At 37.7% G+C, this 14294-nt stretch overlaps 1 protein-coding gene across 3 annotated transcripts in view; it reads right to left on the bottom strand.

The window, feature by feature from the left end:
• The window catches only part of BBS7 (Bardet-Biedl syndrome 7), a 39110-nt gene extending 25947 nt beyond the window's left edge, over positions 1–13163 (bottom strand). For 2 of the 3 annotated variants that reach the window (XM_027543692.1, XM_027543693.1), the window contains exons 1-7: positions 12948–13162; positions 10166–10231; positions 7562–7624; positions 5862–6037; positions 4429–4615; positions 1225–1297; positions 686–802 (exon numbers count right to left, since the gene is read on the bottom strand). In XM_027543692.1, coding sequence (XP_027399493.1) covers positions 686–802; positions 1225–1297; positions 4429–4615; positions 5862–6037; positions 7562–7624; positions 10166–10231; positions 12948–12983 — 718 coding nt within the window. In that variant the 5' untranslated portion in view covers positions 12984–13162. Of the gene's footprint in view, positions 1–685; positions 803–1224; positions 1298–4428; positions 4616–5861; positions 6038–7561; positions 7625–10165; positions 10232–12947 lie in introns of all 3 variants that reach the window. The other variant, XM_027543694.1, reaches the window with a different exon arrangement.
• Between the last annotated feature and the right edge of the window lie 1131 nt (positions 13164–14294).

The raw sequence follows: 14294 nt of genomic DNA, 5'->3' as shown, positions 1-14294 counted from the left end.
GTACTCCCAAATTCCAATTAATTCCCTACAGCAAACAATGAAAACTGGATTTGAGCCGAGATTGATGTTATAGATAAACGTTAGCCCATAAAAGCCTATCCATCCCAAATTACTATTAGTATATCCTGTGTGTTCTCAGTAGTTGTGTCTGACTCTTTCTGACCCCTTGGACTGTAGCCCACCAGTCTCCTCTGTCCATGGGATTTTCCAGGCAAGAATACTGGAGTGGGTTGCCACATCCTACTCCAGGGGATCATCCTGATCCACAGATTGAATCAGTATCTCTTATGTTTCCTGCATTCACAGGTGGATCCTTTACCACTGAGCCACCTGGGAAGCCCCGTTAGTACATCTTACCTTAAAAAGTTACAGCAAAACTGATAGACCTGCTAAATAAACAAATAGTAAATACACATGAGGTGGCTCTGTAAATTGCTAGGTCTGCTCTGCCTTACGGATAAAGGAAACAGGATGAACTATACAATGCAGGTTGGTCTATTTATCTATCTGTCTCTGTGGCCAAGCACCATGCAGCAGGCAGGGTCTTAGTTCTCCGACCAGGATCAAATTCATGCTCTTGGAAGTGAAAGCATGGAGTCCTAACCACTGGACTGCCACGGAATTCCCAGGCTATTTTATTCAATAATCACTAAAATTCAGAATCTGAGTTACATAAAAAACATACCTCCCCTCTTTTTCTCATTTCGAATTTCCCACTTGTGTATTGGTTTGGATGTAGTGATCTGAATAAGCCCAAGTTTTCCATCTGACGTTCCAAACAAAAGGTCTTCTCCAGAGTCACCTAGTTACAGTTAAAGTCAACATATTATAGTTATCTCACAGCTCACACTATTCCTTTAAAATTAAAATACTTTGCTATATATTGGCTTTCATATAAAATCTCATTTAAAATATAATGAAAAGACAGATTTTAATTAATTTACTTATTTTAGAAAGATGGTTATACATTCACAGAATTTTATAACCATAAGAGATGGTTTCCTCATCAAGTAATCTTGAGATGAGGAAACTGAAAAGTCAAGTTCAGTGACTCATTACTGTTAGCTACTGGCAAGTTAGAAGACAACTTTCTCTATTTCAGTTCAAGTTCTTTTTACAGTTTCCCATTTTCACTTAATATATAGTTAAATGATTAAAACCCTGAAACATCTAAACTTAAATAACATAACATTATTTGATTGTCAAAAATTAAATCATCATTACCGCCATTTCCATTGTGTAGGGCTAAAACAGTAGGTGGGCCAGAAACTTCAATTTCATACGTCACATCAGATCCCTGAAGGAGAACAAGTATTTTAAAACTAAAACAGAATACAAATTGAAATACTGATAATAAAAGGATTCATAGATAACATCAATATTCATATAAAGAACTCTAGAATAGAACTATTGGGAAAAAAACAGATTGTGAATATTAACTTTTGTTAGCAAACTTGCACGTTGACTCATTTTACATATATATACATACATACATACATATATATATATATATATATATATATATATATATATATATTGCCAAGTCACTTCAGTCATGTCCGACTTTGGCGACCCCATAGATGGCAGCCCACCAGGCTCCCCCATTCCTGGGATTCTCCAGGAAAGAACACTGGACTGGGTTGCCATTTTCTTCTCCAATGCATGAAAGCAAAAGGTGAAAGTGAAGTCGCTCAGGCATGTCCGACTTAGCGACCCCATGGACTGCAGCCTACCAGGTTCCTCCATCCATGGGATTTTCCAGGCAAGAGTACTGGAGTGGGGTGCCATTGCCTTCTCCAATATATATATATATATATATATATATATATATATATATAAATAAATATAAAAGAGCAAGGAAATAAGTATTTCAAATATTCTCCACTTTGAATAATTTTCATTTTAGGTACTTTGCATGAAAACTTGACACTGGTAAATTTCCCTATCAAAACTTTCTAGGAACAAGCTTTTTCTTCTGTCCTAACTTGGGGCACATTCAAACAGACTCAAAGCTACTTCCTAAGGAAAATTCTGTATCTCCAAAACCCACTCTAGTAAGACGCAGAATTCCCTGCTATTTAGATAAGAAAACAAGTTAAATTCTGTCTTTTTTTCAATTTTGTCACTTATAATGCTTTAATTTGGTGCATGGTATTTGTGAAGCTGTTAAAGAATGAGATAGAAGTATTAAATTCACATAGAAAAAATACGATAAATCTCTCAATGAAGAAACATTTGCAAAATTACAGTAAATCTGATATACCATTTTGTTTAAAAATTTTAAATACATATAGAATATATGAGTCATATGCTTTATACTTTATTTAGAATAACATTAAGTATTCACAGGTATCTGTATCTAACTATACAAACACAAAACTATAACTATATAAACACAAACTGTTTTAAAAAGGCTACCTTTGGGGTAATGGATTGCATACAGAAGCAGAGGGGAAGTAGGTAAGAAGTGTGCAGGTCAGAGGAAAGACTTCAAGTTTTTACTTTCCACAGTAAGCACACGTGTCACTGGTTAAACAAAGCAGGGTCCTAGAATTCAGTCAGGTCAACTTCTAAATGGATGTGAGTCAGCTCCTATTAAAAGCCTTACTCAAACAACTCATACTGGGGAGCACAGGCTAGGGGAGAGATCAATCATCCATGCTCCTAGAGAGAATCTCGAACATTACCTTAGTCACCCATAGGGGAAAAAAAAGAACTGATGTCTAAACATACAGCTGATTCATTTTGCTGTACAGCAGAAACTAGCACAACATCATAAAGCAAATAAACATCAATAAAAATTAATTTTAAAAAAGGGGGGCTGATGCTAAAAATGGCCATCTGGTAGTACAGAATAAATAGCTATACTTTTTGTTCAATTGCACTATCATCATCCTAAATTTTGATACAAATAATTCATCCATTTACATTTAAACTTATATTATATTTTTGTCATTTACATTTGAACTTTATTTTATGGGTCCTGGGTGTGTGTGTATGTGTGTGTGAGAGAGAGTGTGAAAGTCACTTTCGGAATTCTTTGGTGCTCCAGTGGTTAGGACATTGCACTTTCACTGCCAAGGGTCTGAGTTCAATCCTTGGTCGGGGAACTAACATCCCACAAGCTGCACAGCAGGGTCAAAAAAAAAAGTCACTTTCAAGAAGACAGTTGTAACTAGTATTATTAATAACAATGGCCTTAAGTAGTTGCTTTAGCCAATCACAGTTTTTAATAGAAATATAAAGATAATAAATAATTTTTCAAATATTTACTGAGTGCTTATTCTGTTCAACATATTGTCATAAATGCTGGATAAACTCAAATGATACAATCTTGATCTCAACTCTCCCTTGTTAAAGCCTAACACCTTCTCCCCAATCCAACTTCCTCTTTTAGTTTGATTTTTGGGGAGAGGGAAGGGTGATAGAAACATTCAGAAAATTAAGATCATGGCATCCGGTCCCATCACTTCATGGCAAACAGATGGTGAAACAGTGGCTGACTTTATTTTTTTTGGCTCCAAAATCACTGCAGATGGTGACTGCAGCTATGAAATTAAAAGATGCTTGCTCCCTGGAAGAAAAGCTATGAACAACCTAGACAACATATTGAAAAGCAGAGACATTACTTTGTCGACAAAGGTCCGTATAGTCAAAGCTATCGTTTTTCTAGTAGTCATGTATGGATGTGAGAGTCAAACTATAAAGAAAGGTGAGTGCCAAAGCATTGATGCTTTCGAACTGTGGTGTTGGAGAAGACTCTTGGGAGTCCCTTGGACTGCAAGGAGATCAAGCTAGTCCATCCTAAAGGAAATCAGTCCTAAATATTCACTAGAAGGACTGATGCTGAAATTGAAACTCCAATACTTTGACCACCTGATGCAAAGAACTGACTCATTAGAAAAAACTCTGACACTGGGCAAGATTGAAGGCAGGAGGAGAAGGGAATGACAGAAGACGTCACTGATTTGATGGACATGAGTTTGAGCAAGCTCCGGGAGTTGGTGATGGACAGGGAAGCCTGGTGTGCTGCAGTCCATGGGGTCGCAAAGACGACTGAGAGACTGACCTGAACTGAGGGTGATAGACAGGAAAAAAAAAATAAAAGTGGGGAAGTAAATGTAGCAAAAGTACTACATTCTAATTAAACTAACTCAGATATCATGTATGGGGTGAAGGGGAGAAAAGTGTCCTTTTTTCCATATATACCTCTCTAAAAACTTGCTAAAGATTTCAACACATTTGCCTCAAGTTAAAAAAAAAAAAAAATAAGGTTAGCCAAGTAAAACACTAAAAAATTTTCAGATATAATTTTAAGATATTTAAAGTGGTAGTGGTCACTAAAGTAATTTATCTCAATTATACATTCTTCATCAATATTTACATACCTAAATTATGAAAAACTATAAAAATGCAAATAACAGTAACCTGTAAAACTCGGAGTACTCTGTCCTGGCAGGCCAACACCGGTACTTCACGAAGTAGTCTTTCCACTGGAAGGCAGATGACATCATTGATTTTGTCCCCAGAAAGGTAATAATGTTGGTCTTTGCAGTCACAATAATGGTTATAGATGTAACTTGCACTGAGAAAAAGGTCTGAGCCAGATATGTGCCTGAGAGTATGAAAAGTAATTTAAGACATCCACATTTTTAAAAATAAGCATAGGAAACTCCTGAATTATTTTCAGAGATGAAAAGTTTATTTATTTACAGTTTACTATCATTTTATCATAGACTCAGAGAATACTGTTTGTTTTCATTTCCCATACTTATTCTAGCCTTTTGGTATAGCCATGATTTTGAAAGCTGAAAATGAGGTTCTTAAGGCCTCGGACTTCTCAAAAATTGAGTTCAGAAAAACTATAAACAAAGATAGGATAACGGTAATTCACCTGTCTACACCTGGACAATTAATATATCAAAAAGTAGGTTTTTTTTTTAATGTGTACTATGTGCCAAGCACTGTCCTAAGTGACTTAAATATATTAGCTCAATCCTCATAACTCTATAAACTAGGAACAATTATTCTTAGTTTATACAATTATCCCTTTTTAAGGGGAATAATATTAATAAAATGTTAAGTAACTTGCCTAAATGCACAGTAGACAGTAGACTGGATTGCAACTCAGGTAGCTTTAACTCTCCAGTTATCTTTCTTGCATGCTCAGCCATTCGGTTGTGTCTGACTCTTTGCAATCCCATGGACTGTAGCCCACTAGGCTACTCTGTCCATGGAACTTTCCAGGCAAGAATACTGGAATGAGTGAGTGAGTTGCCATTTCCTACTCCATATCTTTCTTACTACCACACTACATAGAATAAGGCTATCTAAATTGAATCTACCTGAAACTAAATAATAAATAGTGGAAAAAAATGATTTCATTAGAATTTTAACTTGAAAAAAGAAATAATAAGTTCATTTAAAATTATATTTAATAAAATTTAGAAAATAATCATAATTATATTCTAATTCTTAGAATGAATCAAGTTTTCATTGGGGGAGGTAAAATATTTGACAAAAATTATATACTAATATATTATTTTCACTAGATAGCTATCATCACTTGTGATCATAAAGAGGGTATTTATTTGAATGTAAATATCTGGGGAGTTCTTTCACTTCTTTTATACTTTGGTTATGAATCATAACTGAATATAAATACTATAAATGTCTTGAAAAGATTTCAATAACCAATTGATTATATATTGATTCCAGGTCAAATTCAATTTCTGACTCATAAAGTATTTTTAGTTGTTTCCTAGATAACCTATTAAGATATGATACTTAATCAGATGTTTGTTACCTATCCAAAATATTGTAATTGGACATGTAAAAATATAAAGAGAGAATAAACATACATAGCTTTAATGCTTTCAGTGAGGTTTGTTTCAAAAGAGAGGAACTGTTTTCCTCTCTTTGTGAAGCCTCTAATTTCAGATCCTGCAGCAATAAAAATTTTCTCCTGGGGTGTATTAAGAGCCCCTCCTAGTTCCAATCTTGCAATCTTCTGCCCAGGTAAAGTCTTGAACACTGTCTGCAAAAATTGTTAAGGGAAAAATTAAGTACACAAACTTACTACAAATATATTCCTTTACCATACAAAATGTGGTGCTTTTAAATTTACAAAAGTTTATAGTTTTACTGTATAGGAACACCTGTAGATACAAATGTGCTTACTTCAACCGTCTTGTGGATTTTTTTGCTAAATATCTTCAAACTTTATGTTTATTCCCCCACATATTTCAATAACATCATTAAAATCTAAATTCTTGCAACTCAAAGTATGGCTCACTAAGCAGCAAAACAGCATCACTTTCCTTATTAGAAATTCAGACCCTCAGGCTCAACTGTAGATCTACTGAATGAGAATCTGCACTTTACCAAGACTCCCCATCTGGTTCCAATGGACATGTTTTTACACTTTAATCATCTTTTTATGGGCTTCCCTGTGACTCAGCTGGCTAAGAATCTGTCTGCAATGCAGGAGACCTGGGTATGATCCCTGGGTTGGGAAGATCCCCTGGAGAAAAAAATGGCTACCTCCCCCAGTATTTTAATCATCTTTTTAAAAGTAATTTCTCATGGTTCCCTCACAATTTTAGAAATTTTAGTAGTATAAACAAAGGACTACAGAATCTACTGAAAACCTGAGTGTATAACTTCATATCTCTCTTTATTTAATTGGAAGTATTTGCATTATTAATTTCTTTTTCCTTACTTTCTATTTTATTATTGGCATCAGTTTCTTCCTTCACCCTCAATGACTTTATACACAGAGAACAAAATATCTGGAAGAATATATGAATAATGGAAACACTGAGTTTCTGATAGTTTTTACCTGCTTCATCTTTTTGCAAATTCCATATAAGGTATAATGAAGATAAGAGTTCACATCTCAGACTTATCACTTTTAAATTATAGTCTATGAATATGATAATATAATAATCACTTCCTTGACTAGGCTATATTAAGTGGTAAAGGTGATGCGATGGTCATTTCCAGGTTGCACTCTGTTATGTAAGACTCTATCTTAGCAGACTGGACAGATTTTTCCATTGGCCTGAAGAAGCAGGTTGCCATGTTGTGAGAGGGCCTGTGAGAAGACCACACAGCAAGGAAGTGTGGGGGCCTCAAATGATGAAAGCAGGCCTGGGCTTATAGACAGCAATAAAGTGGGGATCTCAGTTCAATAATAATAAAGAATTGAATTCTTCAAACAGCCAAGTTTTGGCCTCATGGAATAGGACCCTGAGCTCCAGAAAGAAATTGAGCCTGGCTAACATCTATGTTGCAGCCACATGAGGCCTCAAGGCTGGATTCCTGCCTCTGAGAGATAATAAATGTGTTTCATTGTTAGCCCCTAAATTTGAGGTAATTTGTTACAAAGCAGAAAAAACTAATATATCACCTTAGAATGTCAAAGATGTTTTACAAACAGCTAACAAATGACTCTTATGCTGCCTGAAGTCTCATACTTCATATCACTACTTCCTTTAACCCATTTTTCATTGTGCTTTAGAAAAAGCTTAACCTGGGAGTATTCAAAACATACACATACCACTGCTTCTCCCTTCTTCATGCCAAAGCACATAACTATGCCATCATGATCTCCAACAACCACCTGTAACAGATTGAAGAGAATCTAAAATTACACGTTATTAACTTATATGGGGAAACAAGATCCACAATATAGAAATTATAATTTTTAAAAACAGAGATCAGAAAACCTAGTAAAGACAGCCCTACAAAAAAATATTCACTAAAGAATTATAGGAAAGGGAAAAAGAGAAGCCTGTGGGAGTTGTTAACAAAAGTAGCTGGTTTCCTACAAGGTAAAGAGAACAAAAGAATACAGATGGATATGGCAAGGAGGTGACTTTTTCCCCGTCACCAGGGCATAAGAATGTTGTAAGATTAATTTTTAAAGCATTACGAAAGTAAGTTTGTGACAGACCTATTTGATATATTTAAAAGCTTTTTTTGTTTTTTAATTTTTATTGAATATAGTTGATTTACCTAAACAAAAACTTTTGCATAGCAAAGGAAATCATAGAAAAAAAGAAAAGAAAATCTATCAAATGGGAGAAAGTATTTGCAAATAATATGAGCAATAAGGGGTTAATATATAAACAGCTCATACAGCTTAATATTAGAAACACAACCTGATTGAAAAATGGGCAGAAGACCTGAATAAACATTTTTCCAAAGAGGAAATGCAAATAGCCAACAGGGACATGAAAAGATGCTTAACATCCCTAATCATCAGAGAAATACAAATCAAAACCACAATGATATCACCTCACACCTGTCAGAATGGCAATCATCAAAAATAACATAAATAACAAATGCTGACAAGGATGTGGAGAAAAGGAACTCTTGTACTCTGTTGGTGGGAATATAAATTGGTGCAGTCACTGTAGAAAATAATATTGAGGTTTCTCAAAAAACTAAAAATAAAACTACTATATGACCCAGAAATGCCACTCCTGGGCATATATCTGAAAAAACCAAAAACATGAATTCAAAAAGATATATGCACCCCAATGTTCATGGCACTGTTTATAATTGCCAAGATATAGAAACAACATAAATGCCCATTAACAGATGAATGGATAAAGAATACTACTCAGTCATAAAAAAGAATGAAATTTCCCATTTGCAAATAACATGGATGAACTTAGAGGGCATGATGTTAAGTGAAATAAGTCAGACAGAGAAAAACAAACCATATATCATTTGTATGTGGAATCTAGAAAACACAACAAATTAGTGAATATAACAAAAAGTAGCAGAGTCACAAATATAGAAAACAAACTGCCAGGGGTTGCCAGTTGGGAGAGGGAAGGAGAAGGGGCAACACAGGAGTAGGGATTAAGAGATACAAACCAGTATGTATAAAATTAGGTACAAGGATATACTGTACAACACAGAGAACAGAGCCAATATGTTATAATAACTATAAATGGAATATAATGTTTAAAAATTATTAATCACTATATTGCATACCTGTGACTTACATAATATTATACACCAACTATATTTCAATAAAAAATAAACAAAATAAAATGATCTTAAAAATATTATAAATGAGTCCTAAGACCAAAAAGTTTGAAAAGTGTTGCTTTAGTAGACTGAATACAATAAATGATTATCAAAAATCTGTTGGTTTATCTTGATAAAATGTATTATATGATAATACTGTATTTATTTTGCAGCTATTAAAGAACCCCATTAGTATACTAAGAAATTATATTGTCTTACAGAAATTGCAGGATTAATATTTCTATAAAAATAATCAATATTGTTTGTTAAATATAAAGTTTAAAATAAAAATTACTCTTAAAATATGACAAAGTTTTTAAAAAGTATTTTCTCTACAGCATATTGTGTTTTATATTTCTTTTTTCATATATACAATCTGGTATGCACAAGTACACTCAGGGAAAATTATTCCCAGAAAAATGGAACATAGTTTTCAACTAGTTTGCTAATACTATTTACTGATTGTACATGATACTTATAATGTACAAGAAAATTACTGTATATAAGTGTCCCTTGGTATTCCAACCTCTGTTCAAATTAACAGAAATCCATTTCCACTTTAGCTTTGAAATTAAAATAAAAACCCATCACCCAGTTTTCCAATTATCAAGTGTTTTCCCAATAGTGTTTGATTTGTCATATCCCATGGAGTATTTTAAAAACTTATTTATTTATTTGGCTGCTCCAGGTCTTAGTTGCAGCACACAAGATCTTCAATCTTCATTGGGACATAAGACTCTTTGTTGCAGCATGTGCGATCCAGTTCCCCAGCTAGGGATCGAACACAGGCCCCCTGCATTGGGAGCACAGAGTCTTAGCTACTAGACCAAAGCAAATCCCAGACATCAGATCATTTCACCTCTAAATATTTCAGATGTGTACCCCTGAAGTAAACCATAATCACAATATATTATCACAAGTAATAATTTCTTAAATGGTCTAATCATAAATCTGTGTTCAAATTTCTATGATTTTTTTAAAAAAATGTCTTTATAAGTTGGTTAGTTTGAATTAAAATCTGAAGTCCAAAAAAAAAAAAAAACTTATTAATAAAGAAGGGCATATAAACCTTTCCTCTGTAAGAGCTAGAGATATGGAGGCATCAGTATCTCTACATTACCTTTTGTGTGGCTCTATGTTTTGAGGCAGGAAGTAGCTTCATAGTCTTCTGAGAGGTCACTCCCACCTAAGGAAACACATCAGCTGCCTAGTTAATGTTTTCTAATACATTAATTTGAAGTTATACCTCAAAGATTAAAAGGACCAGCAGATTCTAATCATAGTAAGCCTTAGTTTTGTAATTGCAATTAGTGATATGAAATAATTGTTATCAGCAGTGAATTTATTTTCTAATGAAATATGCCACAAAAGTCAGAATATAGGAAACAATCAAAAACAGTAAAATTCATGCTATAAAGTTGTCAAGTCAAATATAATTATGTGACATTACTGGCAAGGTACTTCACACAAAAAAATTATATCTAGAGGCCTTTTCTTACAACTTCATACGGCTGTTAAAGAAGAGTTTGTAATGAAAAATCTTTAGAAATAGATTATTATTGAAAATGGAACAGAGAAGATTTTTGCTAAGACACCAACATGCTGATGACAATGACATCCAATCTAACTGATGATGAAGATTTTTTACAAAAGGTACAGAAGATGAAAACAGCATGGTTTGCTCAGCAGAGAAATGTCAGTAGTTAGGCATGGTTGGGGGAAGAGAATGAGACCAAAGGGAGAGAAATTGAGACAATAGACCATGAAAGAATTTACATATTGTACATACAGATCTATCCTGTTATTCTGTATTCTATGGAATAGTGTTAAAGTTTAAACTAATCTACTTAGATTTGTATTTTTGAAACATCAGTCTAGCCAGTGTTGTGAAGTATGGGTTGGAGGGAGAGGAGGATGGAGGCTATTATCCAAGAGAGGAGGACTGAACTGGGGATAACAGAGATGGAGGGAGAAAACGTGACAGATTCAACAGATACTTCAGAGACAGAAACAGCAAAATGTGATGACCAGATGGATATGGAAGATATTAAGGTGGGATCATAAGAAACGCTGGGATGGAAGACACACAAGCTGGAATCAAGATTGCTGGGAGAAATATCAATAACCTCCGATATGCAGATGACACCACCCTTATGGCAGAAAGTGAAGAGGAACTAAAAAGCCTCTTGATGAAAGTGAAAGATGAGAGTGAAAAAGTTGGCTTAAAGCTCAACATTCAGAAACCTAAGATCATGGCATCTGGTCCTACCACTTCATGGGAAATAGATGGGGAAACAGTGGAAACAGTGTCAGACTTTATTTTTGGGGGCTCCAAAATCACTGCAGATGGTGATTGCAGCCATGAAATTAAAAGACACTCCTTGGAAGGAAAGTTATGACCAACCTAGATAGCATATTAAAAAGCAGAAATACTACTTGGCCAACAAAAGTCCATCTAGTCAAGGCTATGGTTTTTCCAGTGGTCATGTATGGATGTGAGAGTTGGACTGTGAAGAAACCTGAGCACTGAAGAATTGATGTTTTTGAACTGTGGTGTTGGAGAAGACTCTTGAGAGTCCCTTGGACTGCAAGGAGATCCAACCAGTCCATCCTAAAGGAGACCAGTCCTGGGTGTTCATTGGAAGGACTGATGTTGAAGCTGAAACTCCAATACTTTGGCCACCTCATGTGAAGAGTTGACTCATTGGAAAAGACCCTGATGCCGGGAGGGATTGGGGGCAGGAGGAGAAGGGGATGACAGAGGATGAGATGGCTGGATGGCATCACCGACTCGATGCACGTGAGTTTGTGTGAACTCCAGGAGTTGGTGATGGACAGGGAGGCCTGGCATGCTGCGATTCATGGGGTCGCAAAGAGTCAGACATGACTGAGCTGAACTGAACGGGAAGTATCTGGCATAAGTCTCAAGTAAAGTGACAGGATAAACATTTGTACCATTAGCCAAAAGAGGATTACTGGGAAAGGGGATGGAGAAGAGGGAAAGTCTAGGGCTGAAATACTGAGAGGCAGGGTGGTGTAACAGAAAGAGCTGCTGCTGCTGCTAAGTGCTAAGAGATTTTGTTTCAAATAGGAACTGCATCAGTTTGGCTATTATGAAAACTACCTTCTTTGAATCCCTTTGATCGTCACGTACCGACTTTGAGAATTTTTGTGAAGGAAAATATATCTGAAGTTCCAATACTTTGGCCACCTGATGCTAAGAGCTGACTCACTGGAAAAGACCCTAATGCTGGGAAAAACTGAGGGCAGGAGAAGGGGATGACTGAGGATGAGATGGTTGGACATGGGTTTGAGTAAGCTCTAGGAGACAGTGAAGGACAGGGAAGCCTGGCGTGTTGCATGCAGTCCATGGGGTCCCAAAGAATCTGACACGACTGAGCGACGAACAACAATACAATATATGCACAAAAGGGAAACTGAGAATAAACCAGACCTCGAAAACGGCTACCATTGCTTTTATTACGATCCTGGTAGCCAGGTCCAGCTCACAGTACGAAATAAGTGTCTGGCCCGAGGGACACGAGACTGAGTAGAGAAGGAGAGTCAGGAGTTTGAAGCCCACAGGTAGCTGCAGCCAGAGGGGAGGAGAAGGGCCTTGGGGAGGAATCCCGGATCGCGTCAGGACACTCGGAGCATCTTCAGGACGCCGGCACTCCGAGGCGGGGTGGGGGTGGGGGGGGGGCGGTTCTCCTTCTTCCCAAATGCCGGCGGACCAGCCCCGATGGCAAGCCTGTGCGGAAGGCGTCTGGAGGGCTCCACTCACACCCACTCCTTCGCCGCTCGGCTCCCACAGACCCCAACAAACGGCAGTGGAAGGATCGAATCCTCTCTTAGAGCGGGGCTCATCTCGCGCAGCGTCCGCCCCAACCCCTCAGGTTTACCTGCAAATAATCCGCTCGGTTTAGATTCAGATCCATAACAGCGGCACGGAGGCGGCGGACAGCGCCAGGCCAGGCTAGGTGGGTCAAAGAGTGTGGTATCCCAGGCCTCAGGGGAAACTGCTAGCGACGCCTTTGAGGGGTAACGCCAGCTACTGTGGGTTCAGTGGGGGATGCAAAGGCGAAGCGTCAGGGCAGCGGCGTCCTGAGTGACGTCAGGACGTTCCTGCGAGTGGGCTCTGGAGGGCGTGAAGCCCCGCCCACCTCCCGACAGACCGCCCACTGACTGAACCCGCTCCAATGAGAGGCGGAGAGGGAAGGAGGGCGGGGTTCAGGAGCCCTGAGAGGAGTGGTTTCCAGGGAGACCAAGACGCAGAAGAGCTACGATGCCACTACTACCCTGAGCCCCAAGTCTTTGTCTTTGTGTGTGGAGCACTGACTTGAAGCCAGGGTAGATTCTGACCTCTTTTACCGCCACTGACCTCTTTCACCGCCACTGGAAAGGCTCCCTCAAAGAAATATGTTTCACCGCCCTAAGAGTCAGTTTACAAGCAGCAGTTCTCAAACTTTTGGCCCTAGGACCCCTTTCAGTTCAGTTCAGTTCAGTCGCTCAGTCGTGTCCGACTCTTTGCGACCCCATGAACCGCAGCTCGCCAGGCCTCCCTGTCCATCACCAATTCCCGGAGTTCACCCAAACCCATGTCCATCGAGTCAGTGATGCCATCCAACCATCTCATCCTCTGTCGTCCCCTTCTCCTCCTGCCCCCAATCCCTCCCAGCATCAGGGTCTTTTCAAATGAGTCAGCTCTTCGCATGAGGTGGCCAAAGTATTGGAGTTTCAGCTTCAACATCAGTCCTTCCAATGAACACCCGGGACTGATCTCCTTTAGGATGGACTGGTTGGATCTCCTTGCAGTCCAAGGGACTCTCAAGAGTCTTCGCCAACACCACAGTTCAAAAGCATTGATTCTTCGGTGCTCAGATTCTTTATAGTCCAACATCCACACATGGCCACTGGAAAAACCATAGCCTTGACTAGATGGACCTTTGTTGGCAAAGTAATGTCTCTGCTTTTTAATATGCTGTCTAGGTTGGTCATAACTTTCCTTCCAAGGAGTAGGCGTCTTTTGATTTCATGGCTGCAATCACCATCTGCAGTGATTTTGGAGCCCAGAAAAGTAAAGTCTGACACTGTTTCCACTGTTTCCCCATCTATTTCCCAAGAAGTGATGGGACTGGATGCCATGATCTTAGTTTTCTGAATGTTGAGGTTTAAGCCAACTTTTTCACTCTCCACTTTCACTTTCATCAAGAGGCTCTTTAGTTCTTCTATGGCTTTCTGCCATAAGG

Source organism: Bos indicus x Bos taurus, chromosome 6 (assembly GCF_003369695.1).
Source record: "Bos indicus x Bos taurus breed Angus x Brahman F1 hybrid chromosome 6, Bos_hybrid_MaternalHap_v2.0, whole genome shotgun sequence".
NCBI lineage: Eukaryota > Metazoa > Chordata > Mammalia > Artiodactyla > Bovidae > Bos > Bos indicus x Bos taurus.
The sequence above is the reverse complement of the archived record's forward strand: the minus strand, read 5'-3'. Positions and strand labels throughout refer to the sequence as shown.